Source organism: Pelodiscus sinensis, chromosome 7, assembly GCF_052426305.1.
Source record: "Pelodiscus sinensis isolate ZL-2025 chromosome 7, ASM5242630v1, whole genome shotgun sequence".
Taxonomy (NCBI): domain Eukaryota; kingdom Metazoa; phylum Chordata; order Testudines; family Trionychidae; genus Pelodiscus; species Pelodiscus sinensis.
Window position 1 is genome coordinate 44,850,391 of NC_143058.1, and position 26,081 is coordinate 44,876,471.

Here is a 26,081-nt window from a genome sequence, read left to right on the forward strand (position 1 = left end):
CTGCTACTCTGTAAATCTGATGATCAGACTCCCCTCAATTTAGAAGAGGGGGATCCTCTGCTTCAAAAAGACTTAGAGCATAGACACACCATTTTAGAAGCTGCTAAATGTTGACTATTTTAATATGAAAACAGGCAGTCCCCGGGTTACGTCAGTCCAACTTACATTGGACCCCTAGTTACAAACCGGGTGAGAGGGGCCCCGCTAGTGCAGGGTGCCTCCCCCACTGTCGCCGCCTCTGGTGGCACAGGGGGCGCTTCCCCCCAGCAGACCAGGAAGACGCAGAGCTAGCGCCTCCCTCCCCCCCCCAGCAGACCAAGGAGGCGCGGAGTGGCTTTTCTCGCCGCGGAGGACGCGGGCGGTGGGACTGCCGAGACGCGCCGCGGTCCCGCAGCCCGCGTCCTCTGCGATGAGAAAAGCCGCGCCGCGTCTCCCTGGTCTGCTGGGGGGGGGGGGGGGGGGAGCGCAGCTAGTGCCCCCCCCCCCCCCCAGCAGACCAGGCTTTTCTCGCTGATGCCTGGGGTAGAGCAGCTGGGGGGCTGCCAGGTTGGTCCCACAGCATCAAGGTGCAGCACTACTGGACCAACCCGGCAGCCCCCCAGCTGCTCTGCCCCAGGCGTCCCCAAGTTAGCCGCTGCTGAAACTGATCAGCGGCTGACTACAGGAAGCCCGAGGCAGAGCTGCTCTGCCCCAGGCTTCCTGAAATCAGCTGCTAATCAGTTTCAGCAGCAGCTGACTGGGGGACACCTGGGGTAGAGCAGCTGGGGTGCTGTCGGGTTGGTCCCCGCAGCGCTGAGGAGCGGCGCTGCGGGACCAACCCAGCAGCACCCCAGCTGCTCTGCCCCAGGCATGTTCAATTCAGCCGCTGCTGGTCAGTTTCAACAGCGGCTGAATCTGGATGCCAGTTCCGACTTACATACAAATTCAACTTACGAACAAACCTACAGTCCCTATCTTGTACATAACCCGGGGACTGCCTGTAGTTGAAAAACCACAGTAACTTACATTTTAGAGTGAATTTTACTACATTCTGCAACAATTGTTTTTTGTTGATCAGTTGTTCAAAGTACTAGTATAGCTTGATCAGTTAAATGCATTTTGTATGCATCCACAGTAAAACAACACAGTTATGAATATCGCTGTCCAAACAAACTATACAGTTTTTAAAAAGCCATTTTTCACAAAGAGTTAGAGTAAGATAAATACCTGCAGGACTGTCAGCATTTTCTCCTGGGTGCAGCTGAATACCAGCAGAATCTATAGAGTTTACTGTAACTGTCTGCAGATTTGGCAATTGAGCAGTGCTCAGACTAACTGGAGTTGAAGTCAAGGCCCCACCTGCTGCAACTTGACCAAGAGTAAGAGTCTGCACAGGTGTTAGAGTTATCTGTTGACCAGGCGCATTCTGAATCTGCAAGTTTTGCAAGTTTTGGACACCTTGCACTTGAAATGTCTGCCAAGTGATCTGCCCAGAAGGGGTCACTGTTTGTGCCTGAATTAAAAAAGTTCCAGGATTGAGCTGCAGCTGAAGATTTTGTAGAGCCTGTTGCGATATACCTTGACTTGCTTGCACACCATGGATTGTCTGTTGCGCAATACCTTGTACAATTTGGGCCTGACTGGTTGGTTGCTGAGACTCCTGAAGTTGTATGTGTTGTACAATAGGCTGTGCTGTAGAGACCTGAATATTCTGAGCCTGTGTGTCATCAGAGACAGATGTCTGGATGTAATTTCCCTGAAGGTCAGAACTGTGTACTTGCCCACTAGCTGTGGTCAAGCTGTTTGCATTTTGTTCCAATATACTTGTACTGTCTATGGTAACAGGCAGTTGTGATGAAGATGATGTTGGCACAAATAAGTCATTATCACTGGTAGTTTCTGTAATTTCAGGAGAAACTTGTTCACCAGTCCTTTCAGAAGTATCTGAACTATCCATGGTCTGTCCAGTATTTATCAAATGTCCATCTGCATTAATGCCCGCAGTCATGGTTTGAGAACCACTGTTGAGTCCCAGAGAATCTAGATCAACACTATTGATGGGTACAAAAGTGATATTTCCTGGTAGTCCAAGAGGGACATTAGCAACTACTTGTGCTTGGCCAGGAAAGGAAGAACCACCAATTGCAACTCCCTGAACCTGAACTTGACCAGACTGTGATAAGAGATTCTGAATATTAGCTGAAGGTGTTCCAGAGGCAATTATGGTTTGATTAGAGCCAGGAATGATCTGAATTTGACCACTTTCTTGATTGATACCACCATTATCAGAAGAGGTTGCAAAGCCAAGCTGAACCTGCTGACCATCTGCAGTCTGGATCTGGGGTATTACTTGGTATTGTACGTTAGATACTGTACCATTTGATGAATCTGATCCTGGTGCAACAGAAAATATTTGTTGATTTTGCAAACTCTGAATGGGAAGGACATATTGTCCACTTGAAGTTACTGAAGCAGCACCTGGAATCTGAACTATATTACCAGCTTCATCCTTTATAGTGGTGGGAGCTGCAGACAGAACCTCCCATCTATTTGGAGTTCCTGCTAATTGTACAGAAGCCAAGTCTCCTGTCTGAGCAAAAACAAAAAAGGAAAAACATTTAAAATATGATATACAGATCATATATGCTAGAACAAGTATGCACTGTAGAATACTATATTGTACCATAGGTTGGTATGCCACGGACACACATGCAACGTAACCCATATGAAGTAACTGACTCATACCCACAAAATAAACAGCTTTGTATTTCAGCGAGTGCCTACATATTAGGTATGTTAAAATATATTTAATCAAGTAATACAAGGCAACAGCAGGGGGTGCGGGCTAAGCAGCCCCTCAGGAGCTGGTGTGCAACAAAAGCTGGCTTTTAAGCCGGCTCCCCATGCACACAGGGAGACTGCATGTAGGTGCAAAGGCTAACTGATGAGCCTAGGCTCATTGGTTAACTCTGTGTATGGTTTACACTTTCACATCCCTACTAAATATATCACAAAATCAAGTTCTACAAATGAAAAGATTACATAAATTACTCATTAGAAACAAAATAAAAGAGCTTTTTCATTATTATGTAAAATGCATAATTAAGAATTCAGGGTAACATTCATAATGCTTACATATTTGTGTATTCATTTGATTTCCTGATACAGGCAGTCCCCGGGTTACATGGATCCGACTTACATCAGATCCCTACTTACAAACGGGGTGAGGCAACCCCGCACTAGCTGCTTCCCCCCAGCAGACCAGGGAGACATGAAGCTAGCGCCCCCCCCCCCAGCAGACCAGGGAGACGCGGAGCGGCTTTTCTCAGCAGACACCTCAGCTTGAGAATAAAGGACTGAGGGAAGTGAGGTGTGGGAGAATAAAACTGAGCTCTGGAGAAATGTTTGGCTAGAGTTTCCCCTACAATATGTACCAGTTCCGACTTACATACAAATTCAACTTAAGAACAAACCTACAGTCCCTATCTTGTACGTAACCTGGGGACTGCCTGTAGTTAAAATGTATCATCCATTTAAAAACCATATACTCAAATTCCTCTTTACCTGTGCGATCACTACCATAGATTAACATAATTACTTAAATGCTAGTTTACTTCTCACTATTTATGCTTTTGATGTTTTCTCGTTTACTCAGCTTGAATAATGAAACTATTCTTATCTACTTTAGTCAGTTTTTACTTTGATTCCTATACCATCAGCAATGTCAGACTGTTTATGAAAGCACTGCAAAGTGATGTAAAGCTTTCAATTGTAATGTTTTGCATATAAAATAAGGCTGTTCAAATTATTTTAAAAAATTGTAAGATTAATAATTCCAATTGATCACACTATAAAAAAATATAATTTATCTAAACATTTTAGATGTTTTCTACATTTTCAATTACTGTATATGCTCAAACATAAGCCCGCTCATTTATAAGCCGACCCCCCAAACTTACAGAGAAAAAATGGTAAAAACGCTGACCCATTTACAAACCGACTCCAGAGTACAGACTTCCAGTCCCAGCTTATCATCGTCACCGCAGACTGAGGGACATACAGACTGTAGGCATGAAGCCTCTCAGCTCCCACTGGCTGCTGTTTGCTGTTCCCAGCCAATGGGAGCTGAGCGGCTCTGTGCCTGCAGCCTGGACATCTCTCAGCCTGCACTGCTTCCCATGGCTCCCATTGGCTAATGGGCCCCTGCCCATTGGTCTTCTACCCTGCATGTAGTTCAGCCATAAAGTCTACCCTGCCCACCTACCACTGTGATTCTAGTGGTGGCTGCAGGCATAGAGCCTCTCAGCTCCCAGACACAGAGAGCTAGCTGCCTCTGCTCAGATGAGAGGCTCCAGGTCGGCAACCAGCACGTCTTTCAGCCCACGCTGCTTCTCGCAGTTCAGGAGCCAACCCTGGCTCTTCAAAACAGTATTTTTTTTTAAAAGTATATCAATTTCAGTACCAGAATATTTATTTTTATTACAAATATTTGTACTATAGCAAAGCTAAACAAAAGAAATATTTTTTTCAATTGTACTACAGTACTTGTACGAAGTGAATGTCTTAATTGTAAAAGTGCAACTTAAAAATATAGAACTTTTTAAGTAACTTCTCTCAAAAATCAAACAATGTAAAATTTTAGAGCCTAGAAGTCCATTCAGGCCTGACTTCTTATTCAGCCAGTTGCTAAGACAAATTTGTTTACGTTTATGGACAATAATGCTATACCCACTTCTTATTTACATTGTCACCTGAAAGGGAGAATAGGAATTTGCACGATTCTGTTATAATTTGCATTGTAAGGTGTTTATGTACCAGATATGCTAAACATTTGTATGTTACTTCATGCTTTGACCACAATTCCAGGGGACATGCTTCCATGCTGATGATGGATTCCACTTGATAAGAATCCAAAGCAATGTGGACTATTTATTAGGGAGGTAAGCGACTAGTTGACTACCCTATAAGCTTAGGTGGCTCTTACTACCTTTAAAAAGCAGAACTGCAGCAAACCCCCTTATCAACTAATTGAGTACTCGATGGAAATTCCATCAACTACTTGATAGGGCTTCCTAACTGCAAGTTAACATCCCTACTAAGGACGTAAAAAGTTATTCAAAATGTAACGATGTAACCGCTAAAAAATCCTAACAGTTACACACGATGCAGGCTCTGCAGTATAAAGCTTTATAAAACATATAAACTGCAGCAAAGCCTCCCCAGAAGCCAGCATGTAACCTGTAAAGACCTGGTAAATCAAACGATGAGGGTACCCCATCGATGCCAGAACACCTAAACAACAGGAGTCAACAGGAGTGTTTCTCCCATCAACTGCCTGCTGTGAGGATGGCATCTAAGCTAGGCTTAAGGTACATTGACTCCAGCTATATTTTTATATAGCTGAAATTGCGTACTTTAAGCCAATCTTTGGCTGTAGTGTAGATCTGGTCTCAGACCCTCCCACCCAGGTTTAATCTTTTACTGGTTTTCCAGCATTAGGTACAATTATGTCTGTCAAAAGGAAAAGATTTAACCTTCTTCAGTCTTTCAATATCATTATTTAAGACAGACCAGAAGACTCTTTGCAAATAATGCAATGCATCACCCGCCCCTAACAATCATATCACACTTCACTCCCCTATGCTATCTAGTTATACCCACAATTTTGTATTATCATTTTAAGAGACTCTTTAGTGCTAAAATGCTGTGAAAAATATACAGATTACTGTAAAAAGAGATAAGACTAACTGGGTGTATAAGTAGTATGTATTCCAGCTAACGGTGCAGCAAACACGTTAGAACTGAGAAAAGTTGTTGGTAAATCTGTGTAGCAAGAGAAGCACAGGGGCTACCTGTTCTATATTAATTAAAAATCATTTCTATTTTTCACTTTTATTATATTTTGGAAAAAGCAAAGAACAGAAACATGACTGAGGCTGCAGCAAACCCTAAGTCAGGAGTGGGGAACCTTTTTTGGGTTAGGGGCCACTGACCCACAGAAAAATCAGCCGAGAGCCGCGCACAAGTAAGAAGCAAAACAACCAAAAAAAAAAAACCAAACCCAAAAAAAACACAAAAAAACAAAGCCAAACCTTCATCAACATGGACCCTGACTAAGGAGAAAGACACTCCCCACATTGCCCTCACACACCAGATCCTGGGGAGCCTACGCTAGTAGATTTTGTTTCCTCCCGCCCCACAGTCTCCCCAATGCTAGGTAACAGCCCTGAGCCTTGGGGAGCCAGATCCAGGCAAGCTAAGGACCACATCTAGCCCTCGGGCCTGAGGTTCCCCACCCCTGCCGTAAGTTAACAACTGAAATAAATCAACAAGAAAGTTGCATACAGAACAGCACTACAAAAGAACTTCAGAATTATGAACAGCTTAGAATGGCAGTTGTTCATAACTCTGAAAATGTTTCTAAAGGCATATCTAGACTACACAACGTTCGAAAGAGGATATGCAAATTCCATGGAAAACCTCAAAAAAGGAGGTTCACACGGCTTTTCGACAAAGGGGGAGTTTGCCGAAAAAAGCCACGTCTTAACTACTTTCACTTTCAAAAGTGCAATCGGAAGAAGATATGCAAATTCTGAAGGAATTTGCATATCTTCTTTCAACCATTCCCGGTAGTCTAGATGAGCCCTAAATGAACAAAACATTCCTGTTTTTCTAAAGCATGCAACTGAATGTTGACTTAATTCAGCTTTGAAACTTTACTACGTAGAAGAAAAATGCTACTTTTAACCATTTTAATTTAAATGAAACAAGCTCAGAAAAAGTTTCATCTTGTCAATATTTTTAATTTTCCCTTTATCTTTAGTAGTGTATGTTTAACAGAGTACAGTACTGTATTTGCTTTATTTTGTAGTTTCTTCTAGGAATGTAATAGTGTAGTCAATTAACTGATTAACCAATAAGCAAAAGCTATAGACTACACACATTTCCCTCCCTCCCCACCTTCCTTGCCAGTACATTTTAGCAGGCTGGCCAGCAGCCCAGTTCAATCCTGGTTTGCGACGGGTCTGGGACTAACCTCTGCCACAACTCTGCATTTAAAGTTTATTAGGAGCCAGGAGGGGAGGCAGCCCGGCTCAATCCCAGGTCCAGGAGCTCAGATCCCCCCCCACCCAACACAGGGCTGCTGCTGCCACCTTGTGCTGCTGCCTCTGATATAGAAGCAGCATCGCAGAGTGGCAGGGGACTCCTCAAGAGTGAGGCCGGAGCACACTGTCTGCTGGCCCTAAACCAGGACTATAAAATAGTCAACTAACCAATAAGCACAGTTCACCGAACCACGGCAAGCCCTGCTCGGCAGCCTCGCTGTCCAGCAATCTGCTCATGAGCAGATCACCTGAACCCGGCTCTTCCGCGTTACAATCTACTCACCATGGGCGAGTAGACTATTATTTGTCGAGCCCTGCCAATAAGAATTTATGAGGTTACTCGACTATTCAATTAACCGATATCCCTAGATGCCTCTGCTACTGCCTAACTGTATGCTTCTGGCTCCTACTTCAGGCCACCTAGCCAGGTGGAAGAGGTGGATGAGGCCTTTTTTAAACAATTAACAAAACTATCCAAAGCCCAAGATTTGGTGGTGATGGGGGACTTCAACTATCCAGACATAAGTTGGGAAACTAACACAGCTAGGCACAGGCTATCCAATAAGTTTCTGGACTGCATTGGAGACAACTTTCTGTTTCAGAAGGTTGAAAAAGCTACCAGAGGAGAAGCTGTTCTGGATTTGGTTTTAACAAATAGGGAGGAACTAGTTGAGAACTTGAAAGTGGAAGACAGTATAGGGGACAGTGATCACGAAATAATAGAGTTCATGATCTTAAGGAAAGGTAGAAGGGAGACCAGCACAATTGAGGTAATGGATTTCAGGAAGGCAGATTTTGATAAGCTCAGAGAACTTGTAGGTAAGGTCCCATGGGAAGCAAGACTGAAGGGAAAAACAACTGAGGAGAGTTGGAAGTATTTCAAAGGGACGTTGTTAAGGGCCCAAAAGCAAACAATTCCGCTGTGTAGGAAAGATAGAAAATATGGCAAAAGACCAGCTTGGCTTAACAAGGAGATCTTGCATGATCTCAAAATAAAAAAGGAGTCATATAAAAAATGGAAACTAGGACAACTAACAAAGGATGAATATAGGCAAGCAACAAGGGAATGCAGGGGCAAGATTAGAAAGGCAAAGGCACAAAATGAGATCAAACTAGCTACAGGCATAAAGGGAAACAAGAAGACCTTTTATAAATACATTAAAAGGAAGAGGAAGACCAAGGACAGGGTAGGCCCACTGCTTAGTGAGGAAGGAGAAGCAGTAACAGGGAACTTGGAAATGGCGGAGATGCTCAATGACTTCTTTGTTTCAGTCTTCACCGAGAAGTCTGGAGGTGTGCCTAACGTAGTGAATACAAGCAGAAAGAGGGTAAGTTTAGAAGATAGGATACACAAAGAACAAGTTAAAAATCACTTAGGGAAGTTAGATGTCAGCAAGTCACCAGGTCCTGATGAAATGCATCCCAGGATACTCAAGGAGCTGATAGAGGAGGTATCTGAGCCTTTAGCTATGATCTTTGAAAAATCATGGCATACAGGGGAGATTCCAGAAGACTGGAAAAGGGCAAATATTGTGCCCATCTATAAAAAGGGGAATAAGAACAACCCAGGAAACTACAGACCGGTCAGTTTAACCTCTGTCCCAGGGAAGATAATGGAGCAGGTAATTAAGGAAATCATATGCAAACACTTGGAAGGTAATAAAGTGATAGGCAATAGCCAGCATGGGTTTGTGAAGAACAAGTCATGCCAAACTAATCTGATAGCTTTCTTTGATAAGATAACGAGCCTTGTGGATAAGGGAGAAGCGGTGGATGTCATATACCTAGACTTTAGTAAGGTATTTGATACGGTCTCGCATGGTATTCTTATTGATAAACTAGGCAAATATAACTTAGATAGGGCCACGATAAGGTGGGTGCATAATTGGCTGGATAACCGTAGTCAGAGAGTTGTTGTTAACGGTTCTAAATCCTGCTGGAAAGGGATAACAAGTGGAGTTCCTCAAGGGTCTGTTTTGGGACCCGTACTGTTCAATATCTTCATCAATGATGTAGATATTGGGATAGAGAGTACGCTTATTAAGTTTGCAGATGATACCAAACTGGGTGGGGTTGCAACTTCTTTGGAGGATAGGGACATAATTCAAAATGACCGTAGCAAGTTAGAGAAATGGTCAGAGGTAAACAGGATGAGGTTTAATAAAGAGAAATGCAAAGTGCTCCACTTAGGAAGGAACAATCAGTTCCATACATACAAGATGGGAAGCGACTGTCTAGGAAGGAGCATGGCGGAAAGGGACCTAGGGGTCATAGTGGACCACAAGTTGAATATGAGTCAACAGTGTGATGCTGTTGCAAAAAAAGCAAATATGATTCTAGGTTGTATCAACAGGTGTGTTGTAAGCAAAACTCGTGAAGTCATTCTGCCGCTCTACTCTGCACTAGTTAGGCCTCAGCTGGAGTACTGTGTCCAGTTCTGGGCGCCACATTTCAAGAAAGATGTGGAGAAATTGGAAAGGGTCCAGAGAAGAGCGACAAGAATGATTAAAGGTCTAGAGAACATGACCTATGAAGCCAGGCTTCATGAACTGGGCTTGTTTAGTTTGGAAAAAAGAAGATTAAGGGGGGACATGATAGCGGTTTTCAAATATCTAAAAGGGTGTCACAAGGAGGAAGGCGAAAATTTGTTCCTCTTGGTTTCTGAGGACAGGACAAGGAGTAATGGGCTTAAAAGTGCAGCAGGGGAGGTTTAGATTGGACATTAGGAAAAAATTCCTAACTGTCAGGGTGGTCAAATATTGGAATAAATTGCCAAGGGAGGTGGTGGAATCTCCCTCTCTGGAGATATTTAAGAACAGGTTAGATAGACATCTGTCAGGGATGGTGTAGACGGAGCTTGATCCTGCCTTGAGGGCGGGGGGCTGGACTCGATGACCTCTCGAGGTCCCTTCCAGTCCAATTATTCTATGATTCTATGATTCTACAGGTCAGTTCACAATAGAGATGTAAAATCCCATTTAAAAACTGAACTGCTTAAATGGTATGTTTAAACGGTTAACCGGGATCCCGTGGCTGAGGGTTGCTTGAGCTGGGCCCACACCATGCCACAGGCAGGGATCTGCTCCAGCCGGCTGGGCTGTTGGTTTACTGGTTACCCCAGTATGTATGCCAGTAAGGCAAATGCTTACCGAGTAACTGGATAATCCTTTAAATCCCAAGTTCATAACTCTGAGGTTCTAATATACTTGCCAAGACTACAACTAGGACTTAGCTTAGTAAACAGTGGTGTACCTATACATGAAAACTTCTTCTCCTGTACTAATTCAAACCAGGCCCACCTCCTATTCAACACAGGTGTCAAGGCCCAAACACCTATCTTCTCCGTCACCATGTCCAGTGACTTTTGTCCTTTTCCTGATGCCAGGAGCATACACATACCTTGCAGAAAGGAAGCTTCTTGTGTAGTCTCCTGGAATCCTTTCCCAATTTTTCTCTTCCAGTGTTTTGGTTCTTAATGCTCCCTTTCCACTTATAAAGTCTACTGGTCACACCATCGGGTAAATAAGGATCTCTAGGCAAGGTGGCTTTGAAGCAGCACTGCCATATATGGTGTGTGGTTGGCTAGCAGATGCTTCCTAGACACATCTGCTAGCCATGTGTGTTGCTCCTACAGCTGCCTCTATCACCAATTACTATGTGAACCATGAGCAAGGAGGAGCAAAAAAAGGAACTTCTGGCTACTACAATTTGCTAATATCAGAACAGCAGACAGAACTTTCATGGCAGGTACGGATGTTTGACAGCTTTCCCCACCTTTAACTGGCCCTTTACTATTTTTGTCACAATAAACTTTAGTGTTTTGCTCTTTTCAAGATCATATAGTATGGAAGTTCTTGGAACTGTATTTAGCCATCTATTCTGGAGGTAACAGCCCCTACTGGGCCCCCACACAGTGCAGGGACTAACTTATGTTAATAATTCTAAATCCTACCATGACCTAAAAGAAGCAATTGAAATTTAGACAGACAACTATAGATCTCAAAGGTTCAATCCTAAATAATATACTGTACGTCTTTAAGCTGTTAAAGGCAAAAGAGTTCTATTCAACAGGGTTCAGAAAGCGAAATCCTATGGGGCTGCCTTTTTAGAGGGGGAGATGCAGAATAACGGCATTTCACATGAGTTGAGAGAGGGGGAGGGACAAAAGTCTAAGGAAGGTGCAGTGTCCACTGCAGAATCCACCCCCCCTCGCACCCCCAGAGAAGGGAAAGAGGCATGAGGGAAGTTAATAGGAATCAGGTGAAGGACTTTAAGTTGAGCATCAGGAAGTAAAATTAAGCATAGAAATGGGAGGGAGCAAAAAAAGTAGGCAGGGACAAAGTGGTAGAAGAAGCAGCAGCTAACAGTAAACCCACCTGAAAAGGTCAGAGTCCTTTCAGAGTTATCAATGTTTCCTATGCTGCAGAAGGGACACATGTTATGACTGCTGCCTGCTCTGTCTTTTGATTATTTATTTTATCTATTGGAAGTGCCACAAGCTTGTTACAGAAAGGTGTTCTCCACTGAGGTTAGGTTCTCATTACAGAAGACCCTTCTCTTAAGAATTATGGTCAGGATGACTTGCTGCAGCAACTCTAAATTACCCTAAATTGCTGCAGCAATCCTAAATTACATAGGGTAGGAGTATACAAGTTCAGAGGAGGACCCCTCTGCCCTCAATTGTAGGGCAAGAGTTGATGGAATAACATTTTCCCCTCTTATGAAAACTATAATAAGAGGGATGCATAACTGCACACATGTATACACTTCAGAAAAGACAGCAATCATGGCCCTGAGCACTCTGCTGGTAATTCTATCTACAAGCAGTCCCACTGTGTGTCCCTTTGACAGGACAGGGCATTTAGCACAGTGGAACCACTAGTGGATCTCAGCTAACCAAGAACAGCAGAACCTGAGCACTCAGAGCTAGCGATGAATGCTTTTATCCCTCCTAATTCCAAGGTTGCTCAAGCTTCCAGTGGAGGAAGGACAACAGAAGTCATATGCTGATTCTAGATTCATCCGACTATGTGGGCAGTTCTGTGTAGTGGACAGGTTGACATGTTTCGCTCTTATCCCCTTAACTGCTCTGAGTTCCTTGGTGGGTCATCTCCTAGCCCTCCCTATGGTTCTCTCATGCACTCCCGTATGTGGGTTATCCAGAGGAGCATTCCTCATTAGAGCTTTGCACCCTCTCCTTGGACAGGGGATCCTTTCTCTGCTCCAACCTCCAGCCCACCCCAGCCTTCTGCTTCAGCCTCTTCAGACTAAGGATGTTAAGTATCGCATAACTGACTAATCAAATAGTCCCCCAGCTGAACCCGGGCTCCATGAGGTGCTGCCACTTTTAAATGCCACGAGGATCCTGACGCTGGGTTCACAGTAGCATTCAAAGCAGCAGCACTGCATGGAGCAGCTGACCCTAGGCTTTGTGCAGCACTGCCGCTTTGAAGTTCTCCCCCACTCCCATGATGCCTCTATCCGATAGAGGCAGTGTCGGGGGAGGGAGGGGGGACAGAGAAGCCAATAGTTGACTAGTCCTTCACATCCCTACTTCAGATAGCTACTTTTGCCCTCACTGGCCATACTTCTATAATGCTGTAACTGTCTGGGCAGGAAAATGAGGGAAAGAAATCAATAAAGATACCTTAAATGTTTAAAATCATATATAAATGACTGAGAAAGGTCACCCTAACCCTTTTTTTCCCCCATATACAAGTGCATACAAAGTGAGCAGTGTATCAGGTTTAAGATTCTAAAAGGAAAATTGAAATGTTTAAATTTAAAGAAAATTCCAATTTTAGACATTATGTTTAAAAATATGTAATTCAAGTGGACAATCTCCTTTAAAGGTTACTTGTAGATATAGAAAAAGGCAGATTCATGTCACTGATTTTTTGAGATATAGCGCAGTTAGATGGGTTTTTTAACTTAAAAATAAACACACACTAGACATTCAAGTCCATCTAAGCTCAGGTCTGGTCTCCTCCTAAAACTTAGGTCTACCTACCTATGTTACTTGGGGTGTGAAAAATTCCACTTCCTGTGTAGTTAGGTCAACCTAATTCCAACTATAAATGGTGCTAGGTTGATGGAAGAATTCTTTTGAATTAAACTTTGGGTATTTTGTTAAAAAACTCAATAGCACTAACTCTTCCTCTCATACACAACTCATACCTCCCCACTAATGCTTCAATACTACAAGAGATCATCAGTCTTTATACTTTTAATAAAAAACAGAAAACCTTTTAAAAATCCAGTAAGTTTAAAAATCAAAAGAAGCAACAAGACTTAGTCTTTGATAGGTCACCTTTTAAAGAAAAGGAATAAAAGTTACACAAGCGGATGCTCCAGGACTTAGTTATGAGCAAGCACCAAGTAAACACTGCCAGAATGAGGAATCAAGGAGCATTTAAGATCCAATTTCTTGTACACTATCTGGGAGAAAAGTGAATTATTTACAGAATGTAAAAAAGAGGAACTTTGACCTTTCTAATGATACAAAGCATACATTTCCTGTTGCAAAAAACTGAACCTTAAAATTAACACTGGACAACCAACATTAATGAGTGGCCCTCCATCTCAGTGGGCCTCATTACCAACGGTGGGCAAACTATGGCCTGTGGCCTACTGGGTTTCCACCTGCAACACAGGCAACCCTTCTCTGATCCTTTTGCCCCCATCCTTCTCACACTCTGGGGCACTGAAGCCCTGCACTTACCTGATCTTTCCTTTTCTTCCCTGCACTTCTGGAGCATCGCCAATCCACTAATTTGTGCTCCATTCCCATTCCCATCCCTCCCTCCCTCCCATAGACTGAACAGAATAGAGAAAAGAGGCACAGAGGGGGTGCACAAGCTGCAAGTGGAATACCAGTGAGCTGCAGGTGGCCCACCGCTGTTAAAATCCTCTCAACTCAATTTGTATCCCGATTTTCTCCCCCACCATTTCTCTCCTTCAAATTTGTTCTAAAGCTATTTTAAGTATGCCATCTCACAGTTAGACGTTAATGTATCTAGATTTTCAGATGGCATAAAGCACTGATGGTTAGTTTTATGGATCAACCTATACCATAGTAACCTTAATCAGTCCACTGTTTTTCAGGAAGATGCTGTCACCCCACTTTGTCAGAGGAAAATTAAACAAAGGTCTTGTCTACACTTCAGAAGTTATAAGTTATACTAATTTTTCCGCCCTTCAGTAGATGAAAAAAATCTCCAAAGTTTGTAGAAGGAAGAACTAGTACAGTGTTTCTCAACTAGTGGTATGAGTACCCTTAGGGGTACTCGAGAGAAGTATGGGGGGAGCATGTCAACACAATGAAATTTACAGAAAACTTAATTTTTATTTTAAGTTTTACAGTGTTTTATTATTTCTGAAATTTTTTGGTGTAAAAAGTACATCGCCCACTCATCTACGATTAAGTTAAACAAATTTGTTGCAATGGTAGAAAACAATTTTGTGTGTCTGAAAACTGTAGTGCTGGGGGTACTTATAATTTTTTTAAAGGCGTGCTTTATAAAAAAAGGTTGAGAAACACTGAACTAGTATAGCTTGAACCAGTACAACAGATGCAATTCACAACTCTAAAATGGGGCAATCAATTCTGACAGCTCCCAATATTTGACCATGGCTATAACTAACAATCTCTCCGCCAACCAGCATTCTTATATCCACCAGCTGAGTGCCCACTCCACCGCCTACTGTACTGCCTTAATTCCCCATATTATCCATGTCTTTCCAAAAATACCCATCTAGACATGTCCAAGAGGCATTTATTAGGCAGGGAGCCAATAGCATACTTTAAAAGAGGTAGCAACCGGGGCTATGTCTACACTATGCTGTCCTTCCAGAAAAAACTACGCAAATCGCGTAGCTTTTTCTGCTTCTTTTTTCGGAAGAGGTTTTTCTGACCTTTGGCCCCATCTACACTAGGCCAAATGTCGGGAAAAAAAACCTTTTTCGGAACATCCCTTCTTCCTCATAAAACGAGGTTTACAGGGATGCTGAAAATGTGTCTGCTCTTCCAAAAAAAATTTTGGAAGAGCAGATGCGTTCTCTGGACATGGCAGATTTTTCCGGGATATCAACAACTGTAGTGCAGACATAACCTGGGAGAGAGGGATATGGCAGGGAGGCAGACAACAACAACAAAAACAACATTAAACCAAGGCAACGCCCCTGCCAACACTCATATAGTGGCTACTGCTTCAGAACTGGTTGGACACCACGGGTGTCGATAATGCTGACATAACTAACCTATAACTGTTAATGTTCATTTTTAAGTCTTTAGCTATATGCCATTTTATGTGCATGTTTTTATTTTTGTTTTTCTAGTAGATAGCTTTGCTGGGCAAGATCCAGTAGTTTAGGAGGGACTTATGTCTTGATCTCAAATAAAAGTATACACACTTGCTACATTTTCTAAATATGCGGATGAACCATCCCATGGAGTGAATGTAGCCATCATTTGATACCAATGTTTTTAATTTAGGAGATATGGGGAAGAAGGCCTGGTTAGATGCATCTGTCCATGAGGTTATGACCATTACATAAGTCTTGCTAATGGCATTTATGCTACCTTCACCTCTAAATTAAACTTCTGAAATGGGTTCTGCAATGGCCACCCCTTAAATCCATTCAAAAGCTGAAGCATTTGTAGAATGAGACAGCTCACTCCTTAAGTGGAGTGTTTTACCCTGTGCATATGACACCAGCATTTTGTGATCTACTTGTTGGTTTCTGGATTGGGTTTGTGGGTTGTTGTTTTTTTACATAGAACTCCCTGAATGGTTTGAGACTTAATTACCTGAGACTCTTTCTCCCATGTCCCGCAGCTACAATTGTGGGGGAGGGCAGATGTGACTAGTGGTAGCACTTAGGGGCACCAGCTCCTATTCTCCTGACAAATAGGGAGCTAAACAGGGTGCCCCACATTCCCCCTGCCCCTGTGGGTGCTCTTCCCTCTGCAGACACCAGTCACCCCAGGGGAAGGGCTGCCCATTCAGAAGCCTGAGGGCAATTCTTTCTGTAAATGTAATGGATTAGACTAAAAAACAAGGACAAATGGGATGTAAACACGTGACCTCTTAAAATTAGTTACCATAATGTATATGCAAATAAAATGTTATCAGTCTACCAAAAGTTTGTGAATGGATTTGCTGATCCGCAGTATTAAAAAGGTTGGGAAACACTATACTACCACAGTGTAGATACGTGGTATCCACCACACTAGCCACATTTGGCCAGCTGAATGTGGCTAGTTTGCTATAGCAGTAGCCCCTGCCTGCTGCTGCTGGGTCCTAGCAAGAAATCCACTGTGATGCAACCCCTGCCCCTAGGGCCCTCCTGTTCCTGGGCTCAGGCAGCATCAAAGCAGCATCATGCAGAGGAGCCAACATAGCATTGGGTGCAGGAATAAGAGACAACCCCGGGAAAGGAGAAGATGGGTTTCTGGGCAGATTGGACCTTGCTCAGGAGTCCCGCTGAGCCAATCACCAAGGTATGGACATGTCCTGGCAGTGTGTCATGGCCTGGCAGCCAGCAGTTCACAGCCCAGTGGTTGGGAACCACCGTGGTAGTACACCAAAGGTCCCAATCAGTAATCAGGTCAGTACTGTTAAGCACTAATACAAACACCACCCCACCTTCCAAAAAGTCCTTCTTGAAAGAGATAAAGTAGCAACTAGAGATTCGATAGTGTACACATTTCAATGATTAACCGATTAACTGTACTAGAGGCAGCAGCGCGAGGGTGGGATGGAGAGCAAGCAGGAGGTAGTGCACGCAGGGAGCTGCATCACGTGTATTCGCTCCTGCAGTGACATGCCCCCCTCGCACATGTGGATATCCCCTATACCGAGGCAGCAGCACAGGGAGGGCGGGGGAGCTGGTACACACAGAGAGGCAGCTTAAGAGCCAGCTCCCTGCATGCATGGGCTCTCACAGAGCTGCATCTCCCCCCACCCTCCACCCAGTGTGTAAACATGTAACTGCAGAAAATTTCAGCAGTTACACGTTTACAAAAAAAAAAAAAAAAAAAAAAAAAAAGAAGCACATTTTAACATCCCAAGTAGTGACAGACTTGTTAAATGAACACATGGAGAAGAGGTCTAATTAGCTAGGGATATAAAATTTCAATTATTTGGCTAATTGAATAATCGATGCAATTTGCATGGACTATTTGATTAGTCATAAAGGTGCTTCCCCCTTTGAAGAGTAGCAACAGAGCTGTTGCAACACTTCAAAGGCAAAAGCACCGCTGGGAGCTCAAGCAGCACCCCGCTGGCCCTGTGCTCCCTGCAGCGTTTCAAAGTTCCCAGCTGACCCTGGGCTTCATGCAGCGCTGCCACTCTGAAACACTGCGGGGAGCCTGGACCAGCTGGGGATTCCCAGCTGGCCTCAGACTGCATGCAGCATTTCAAAGAGGCAGCACTGCATGGAACTCAAGGTCTGGCCCCACGAAGCACTGCCGCTTCGAAGCACCCCTGCCCTCCGCTTGCTGCCTCTGATAGACAGAGCGGAGGGGGGGGGGGCAAGAAGCAACTAGTTGACTAGCCTATCGACTAGTCGTTCACATCCTTACTATTAGCAACATCGTATTTTCAAATCTTATATACATATGAATATGAATATAAATTATAATATATATCTTCATGGCAACTCTGCTGCAAAGCACTGTATACATTTGAAACCACCAATCAGATTTTAAGGATACTTAGCAACCTAAAAAAAAGGCTTTAAAAATCAAATCTTGTATAATATATAGTGCTGCAAACTAATCTGGAGTTGAAAGAGGTTGTTAAAATGGAGACAAGTACACAGTAATGGAAACACCAAAGTTCTAGAAGAATTTTGATATATTCCTTGTTCGGCCATTAGCCTGAGACACCTTAGGGACCTTCTGTGCCTCTGTTTCTACTTGTGTAAAGTGAAAATAATGTTAACTGGCTTTTGAAACATGAAGACACCAAACTATTAAAAATTAACTCTTTAATATTTACATACTTTAATAAAATGTTGACAGCATAATGTATTGGTACCAAGTCTTTTAAAAGTCTGACAAACCCATTTACTAACCAAGTGTGTGTTATTCCCTAAAGACAGGAAAGAGGTACTTTAACACACTAATATTTATGTTAAATCAATGCCAGCCCTGAGTAATTTCTCCTTACCTATGGGTAACAGATGTCACATGCTAATTTAGAATGTACAACCTCTGAATCATATATTTCTTACTATACATTAAAAAAAATCAGAAAGCAATAATCGAAAGACATTTAATTCGCTAATTCAGTCTGGCCAATTAACAAAAGTAATAAAGTCTTCCCCCAACATTTTGCTATTTACCTTGTTAAAGATGTCACAGGGATGCCTTTCTAATCTACAACCTGATCACTGGAGTTCTAAGGTCATCTAGACTCTTTTCAGAATAGCCACCCGAGAGATATAAGGGTAAAAACTTAGTCTATAACTGAGAGTGCATGTTAAGTGAATCTAGGAGAAGTGCTGATATAGGCAGCTAGTTTCCAGTGCTCCGATCATTTCTAAACAGCCATCTTAGTCTTAAACTGCATCCTCCCCTTCAGCCAGCCTTCATTTTGTTGTATTGTTCGGTTAAGGGTTCCAGGCTGACAGCTGGAAAAGGGGCTGGCTGTACTCAGGTGTAGGGTAGATTCCTCGCCGTTTTGTGGGGAGGAGAGGGCGGGATTGCGCTGGTCTCGAGGCGGGGGGGGGGGGGGGGGGGGTTGGATTTCCCGCCTCCCCCAGTTTAAAATAGGAAAACGCGCCGCTTTCAGAGGCGAGGCGGGGTAGGTACCCTCCCGCCTTCCTGAGGGAGCCGGACTCCTCCTGCAGAGGCAGGGGAGCCTGGGGACCCCTCGCTTGGCAGGTCGGCCTTGCCATCGTCCCTCCCCCGGGCGGGCAGTGCCGAGTGTCCCGTCCCTCCCCCCAGGCGGGCGGGCTGGCTGCGCGGTCTCTCCCCCCGGCAGGCCGTGCGAGCGCGGCGGGGCGGGCACTTACCGCTCCGGCAGAGTGAGCGGCGGCGGCGGCGGCCTCATCCTCCTCCGGCGACGGCGGGCCGATCTTGCTGCAGGTGGCCGCCAAGAGAGCAAGCGGTGACGGCTGAGTGTCCTACCCACAGTGGGCGGGTTCAAAGAGAGAAAGTGGGTGGCGGTTAGTGCGGGGCAGCGGCTCGGGGGTCCTGTCCTCGGACTCGCGCACAGGAAGCGGCGGCACCGGCTCCCGCACTCGCTGGCTCCCAACGTGTCACCCGGGGGGAAGGGAGGGGACCCGGCCGGGCCTGCGCTTACCTGGGGGGCGGCCGCCCCGGCGGAGGCCGAGGCAGCGCCGTTGCCGTGCTGGAGATAGTCGCTGTGGCTGCTGCTGTCCACGTCTAAGGCAGCCATTTCCTCTTGTTTCACGGGCTTCTCGGGAGCTGCGGGCGAGCGGGGAGGGGGAGGGGAGAGTCACTGACGGGAGAGATCACCCCCTCCCTTCCCCCCTAACCCCAGCGCTCCCCCCGCCCTCCCGCACGGAGCCCTCCTCCTCCTCCTCCTCCTCCCCGCGCTGCTGCCCCTGCCCCTCTTCTCCCTCCTCCCCCTGCTCCTCCTGCTGCTCTCAGTGCCGCTCTCGCCTCGCTCGCACGCAGACGCGCCAGGGCCGGAGGGGAGCGCAGGGCCGGACCAGGAGCGGCAGGGAGTCCCGCTGGCGGCTCGCTCTGTGCGTACGTACCGGTCATGGTGTGAGTGCGAGCGGCTGGCTGGGCGGGAGGCGGGCTGGCTGGCTCGCACACAGGCCCCGCCGGCTGGGGCTAGGCGGCCGCCGCCGGGGACATGCTTATTGTGCTCACGGGTTGAAGCGGCGGCGGCGGCCCGAGCCCACTCCGGGTTTTTTTTCCTATTTTGATTGACGGTGCGGGAAAGCCGAAAGGTGGGGCTTGCAGCGGGAGAGGGGGCCCGGCCGACACCACCACCGCCCGCCCGCCTGCCAGCCCGGAACTCCCGCCTACCCCCGCTCGCACGCTCCCATTGGCTGCGCCGTGCCAGCAGCGCCGCTCTCACTGGCCGCCCGACCTGTCGCTCACCCGGTAAGGGGGGGCCCCATGCCGCGGTGGCTTCCTGTTTGCTTGGGTTTGTGTGAGAAACAATGAGCGGGCTCCTCGGAGAGCGCTCGGCGGCTGGGCCTCAGCCTGCGCGGGCCCCCGGCAGCGCTACGCGCCCGCTCGGGAGCAATTTCTGGGGGCAGCGGGCCGCACCGTGCCGCGGGCAGCGAGCCCCGAGCCCGCCGTGGGCTCCCTGGGGGCCTCGGAGCCAGCGCTCCGGGCAGCCAGCTCCAGCTGCCGCCGCCGCCTCCGCGAAGGCTGCGGGCTCGGCGGGGGGCAGCTGGCAGGCCCTGGCTGCCTTCCCCTGCGGGGCTGGGGCGGGTGAGCGTTTCATGGGAGACGTTTCCGCTCTCGCGCACCAGGGTTTGAAATCTCCCTCGTTCGCCTTGTCACTCACAGCCTGTGACAGCAGCTCCCGTGAGGCGGCGGCGGCAGGCAGCGCCTTACAAAAAACCCCACAAAGACGTGAGTGCCGTTGAAATGCAGCCGGCCCTTTGGCACCGCGGGAGCTGATTCGCTTAATAAGCCGGGGGCAGCTTCCTAAAGTGGTGGTGGCAGACGTTTAAGAACGGCTAGGCCCAAGCAGGCAAGCCCTGACTGTACATATCTTTGTTGTAGGTTTCACACTCCATGATGGTGGGAAGCTCACTGGGTTATAAATGGTTCAGGTACTTATCCTTCTCTTAAAAATCCTACAGCTATACTCCCACCTGATTATTCCCACCCTCTGTCAACTGACTGAACTTCATATTTTAACCTAAAGCCCAGGCAGATTTCACAGCAGAGGTAACTATGCTATTACAAATTGTGTATATTGTGACAAAACCACCTTTGGTTGGATCTCGGTGACATGCCAGTTCTGAATCAGGAAAGGTCCCTTTGAGATACTTGATGCTAGCTGACAGACTGCTTCAAATACAGTTAGGGTTGTGAAGATTTAACTAGTTAACCATAAGGTTGAAGCTAAGTTTAAGCTTCCCACTTGCTGCAGGCAGGGGCCTGCTCCAGACCTGCTGTGGACATGGGCTGCTCCAGCATAGCCTTTGCAGTGTTCCCTGGCCCACTGGAGGCAGGCAGGGGCTGCCTGTAGGGAAGGGTTTTTAAACTGGCTCCCATCCTGGACCAGCTCCCACCTGCCACCCTGGGCTGCTGCCTCTGATTCAGAGACTGCAGTGTGGTAGTGGGCTTCCCAGGAGTGGGGCTGGGAGTACACTGGCTGCCAACCCTGTTCTCAGAAACTATAGAATAATTTAGTGTGATTGCTAAAATTTTATGCTGCTACACAATTATTCAACTACACGGTATCTAACATCCCTACCACAAGCTAAATAAGAGCCAACAGTATAACACTTGCAAAAAAAAAAATGTGTCATAAGCAAGACAAGTAGTAATTCTTATGCTCCACTCTGCCCTAATTAAGCTTCAGCTGGAGTATTGTGTCCTATTCTGGGCCCCACATTTCAGGAAAAATGTGCACAATTTGGAGAGGGTCCAGAGAAGAGCAATAAGAATTATTAATGATCTAGAATACATGAGCTATGAAGCATGATTGAAAAAAATTGGGGTTAATCTGGAAAATAGAATATTTAGAGGGGGTAAAACCATTTTTCAAGTACATAAACATTTGTAACGAGGAGGTAGAAAAATGTTCTGATGATAGAACAAGTAGCAATAGGCTTAAACTGCAGCAAGAGAAATTTAGATTAGACATTAAAAGAAACTTCCTAACAGTCAGGGTGGTTAATCATGGGAAGACATTGCCTAGGGAGGTTATGGAATCTCCATTATTAGAGATTTCTAAGAACAGAGTAGACAAGCACCTCTCAGGAATGGTCTAGAGATTGTTTAGTCCTGTCCTGAGCACGGGAGTAGACTTGATGACCTCTTGAGGTCCCTTCCAGTCCTATGATTCTATAACCCATCAGGGGTCATAGGCATTTGATATGCATCATCTCCGCACCGTATATAAATACTTCCTGTAGGTAACACACCAGCCTAGAAGACGGGCAAAACTGTGTTACACAGAAGGAGGCTCAAATATTTTTACCAATATTTTGTATATATTGCTAATTTACCCAAGTCATTCAATTGTTCCTTTATACTCCCTCCAGTTTTATATTATCAGTTTATAGAATGCTTTTTCATTCATGATCCCAATGCTGATGATTTAATTCTTCCATCACAAGGTGCGTTCCATTCTAGTTCTGATATGTAGATGTGATTGCAGGGCCAGGATCCTATATATGTGAACCTCTGACATTAGAGTCCACCTATGTACTGTAGATCCAGTTGCAGGATCAGGAGGCATTTAGCATTTGCTTGATTACAGGGATGTTAACTATCACGTATTTCTGTAAATGTCTAACCTCTTGAAATTTTAGCTGTTACACATTTACACACATAGGGGAGGGAGGCAGGAGCCAGTGCTTGCAGGAAATCAGCTTTTAAGCCGACCTTCTCCCCCCCTCCCTCACTAATGGAGGGGTGGAGTGCATGCAGTCGACAGGATTAACCAATAAGCCTGGGCTTATCGGTTAATCATGTAGTCAACTGCACATTGATATCCCTAGTTCACACATTGTGCATTAGTTTTGTATCAAAATATTTGCTGAAGTCCAAAATAAATTATGACCATATCTTCTTCTGATCAACTGTCTTTCTTTGGTCAAGAAATTCTTTTGTACTTGAAGATAAGAATGATCACCCTCTTGTGAATATAAATCAGTTTCCTGTAGGTAACAAAATTTATTGATGAGCCAACTGACCCGTCTCCCTTCCCTCCCCCCCCACATGTAATCATTGACATTTTCAGCAGTTACATGTTTAAACACATTTTAACATCCTTACTGTATATATTAATTATGTTTACCTAATGGAGTACGTATGGATTGGACTCCATTAGATAAAAGCTAGCTTCAAAACACTGGTCAGAAAGTGGTTAGAATATAATTTAATATGCATATCATAGGTCCCAGAGACCACAGTTCTGACTGAGCCCTCATAGTGCAAGATGCTGTACAAATGAAAAGTCAGCACAGAGGTGGCTAGAGACTTGCCACGGGAAGCAGTATTAGGTTCAGTTAATTTACAAAAAGAAGAGTCTGCAAACTAAATCCTCATAATGTAAAAATATTATTAACAGCAGGCTCTTTGCTGCCATTTTGCTAGATGGCCTACTGATTCCAGACAAGTTACTTGTCCTGCTCATTATGAAAACTGTATTTGTTCATGCAGTTTTTCTATTTAACTGCTTGATTTAGTACTATTCAAACTTATTTGTATGCTCCTTTTTATTTTACCTAAAAAAGTCATTTTAAGGTAGACTCTTTCCCTACAACTACAGCACTTATTTTCTAAGAGACTTGTTTTCAAATTATTTTGTTTTCTCATTGTAATAGTCTTCATGTCATCATGACTTCAGCCCAAATACCAAACTATCAACTATCCAAACTCTAATTGGAGTATTTCCTTATCATTAATGTTCAGGCCCAGGGTGGAGCTCCCTTTGCTTTTCTTCTGACCATTTAAGGAGTTGAATTTAGCTTTTTCTGTTAGAGCAAGTACAACACTGCAGAAGTATACAAAAAAAATCAGGTAAAAGTAGGATTGAAATATAAAAGGATAAATATGTTAAAGAGGGTAGCTTGAGAAATGAAAGGAAAGTTGCTAAGAAATGTGTCAAGTGTCTTTAAAAAAGGCCTCAAAAATTGCAAGGGGAAAAAAAATCTATCAAACAACTATGAAAATTCTAACTATTTTCTATAGTGGTCACATCAAAGGGAGACAAATTTCAAGAAAGAGGAAACAAGGAAATCATTCACCAAAAGAACAAGTTCTCTAGTTAATTCTTATATCTTGACAAACAAAATCTTCCTAGACTGTTCTGGCTATGTAGAGACAATGAGTTATGCAACTTAATGATTTATGAAGTGACTTTCCCCCCAAGAAGTCAAATTCATTACATACTATGAGCTTGATTCATTGCAGATGGAGGGGAGAGCAAGTTGCACTTATAGGATCGAAGGGATTGGTTTGGTGTAGGTAGTGAAGAGTAGGTAGTGTTTTCACCTGCAGCTTCCTGAGGGCAGCTACGAATAGAAATCTGGTCTCCATAGGAATCAAGCCAGTAGTGGTTACCTAGCAGATGTAGTGAGTCAGCATGTACTCCAGACAGCTTGGGGATAACCTGTTAAGTTAGTGCCTCTATTTTCTGCCCAAGGACAGGCCCTCTACAATAGGCTGGATAGACTTTCTGCTAATGGGTTACACCCAGAAAGGAGGAAGTAGATATAATAAGTTCTATATATAATCTCATACCATTAACCTCTGAAATACATGCATTTCTAGGGTGAATATAGCAGCTCTTTTGCAGAGCTCAGGGATAGGAAGTGAAGCATATACATTGCTGAAATAAAGAGGAAGTTTAGAAAGGTCAAATATAATTATATAAGATAGAATATGGGCAGGACACTAAGGGTACATCTAGAGTGCACACCTTTTTCGACAGAGGCTTTGTCGACAGATACTGTCGTCAAAGCCTCTGTCGAAAAAGAGCGTCTAGACTACAACCAGTACTATCAACAAAGCAAGCCACTTTTTTGAAAGAGTGTAGACGCTGTCTTTCGAAAAAGCAGTATGCATGCAATAGCGCCTTTTTTCAACAGAGTACTATCGAAAAAAGGCGTTATTCCTTGTAGAATGAGGTTTACTGCCATCGACAAAACTGCCACATTCTGTCAACTTACTATCGACAGAATGCGGCGGTAGTGTAGACGCAGGTATAGTTTTGTTAACAAAACCCTGTAGTCTAGACACACCCTAAAACACCTCCACTTTTGTAATTAAAGCTTCACCAAATTTATTATCTCTACAGCAGCATAATGAAATGCTAGAACATCAGCTCAATAGTAACTTGGACCAAGGAGCATCACTTATCATGTCTTCCAATAGGAAGCCATACAATTCTATCTTTAATACTTTGAAAATGTTCTACTTTGACCTTTTTTTAAAAAAAGATATTCAGTTGTAACTTATATGGCTATCTTTGGTGGTCTTAAGTTACAGAACCTTTGTTTTAAGAAATGCCTCAGAGTTTTGGGACATTCATTTTATGCTGTAGTATAATGGAGGGGTGAGGTGCCAGTGTCCTGCAGTATCCTAGAATGCAACCAGATAAAATGAGAGGGTGTGTCTAAACTACACTCCTCTGCCAACAGAGGGATGTAGATTAGGCACATCGCTGGGGATTTAAATATCCCATGCTTCATTAGAATAGAAATGGCCATCGCTTTGCCAGCAAAAAGCAGCTGTCTAGACGGGGATCGGTCGACAGGGAAAGCCTTTTCCGACCAATCCCTTATGCCTTGTATTAGATGGGTGTTTATTTGCATAACAAAGTTGGAGAAGGACCATTCTCCAAAGAGATACTGCAGGGCCAAAAACAGGCTGGCTGTGAAGACCTCCTGAAGCCAGCAAGCAGTTGTCTGAGACAGCTGCATGACCAACAGTTTAGCAACCTGACTTAAATAGCTTTGAGATTTAGTTTTAGTTGAGGAAATCAAAGAAAGAATTGCCCTGCTGGTGGGAATCAGCAGATCAGAGAGGGTCTTTCATCAAGAACACAACACAGGTGCCCAGAAAATAATCACATGTCCAGTAATAAGTTACTAATTGAGCAGGAACTTTGCAATCAGTGAGCAGAGTTGACTTCGAGGCAGCACTGTGGTTTCGGGGATTATCTTTTTGTTGTGTTTCTATGGTATCTAGCATAGTGGGGTTCTGGGTGCTAGAGTATTTGAGATGATAATCATGATATTGAAAGGTCAAAAAGCACCAGTATTCAGTTTGCTGTGGGTCTCTAGGTATTTTGAGACCTAGAGACCCACACTCCTTTG

The 26,081-nt window shown here is 44.6% G+C and overlaps 1 protein-coding gene across 2 annotated transcripts in view; it reads right to left on the reverse strand.

Moving 5' to 3' along the window:
- The window catches only part of SP3 (Sp3 transcription factor), a 36,612-nt gene extending 16,552 nt beyond the window's left edge, over positions 1–20,060 (reverse strand). The window contains exons 1-4 of one of the 2 annotated variants that reach the window (XM_075933644.2): positions 19,818–20,060; positions 19,397–19,521; positions 19,107–19,217; positions 1,207–2,569 (exon numbers count right to left, since the gene is read on the reverse strand). In XM_075933644.2, coding sequence (XP_075789759.1) covers positions 1,207–2,569; positions 19,107–19,217; positions 19,397–19,521; positions 19,818–19,824 — 1,606 coding nt within the window. In that variant the 5' untranslated portion in view covers positions 19,825–20,060. The remainder of the gene's footprint in view (positions 1–1,206; positions 2,570–19,106; positions 19,218–19,396; positions 19,522–19,817) is intronic. The other variant, XM_075933645.2, reaches the window with a different exon arrangement.
- Positions 20,061–26,081: the final 6,021 nt, after the last annotated feature.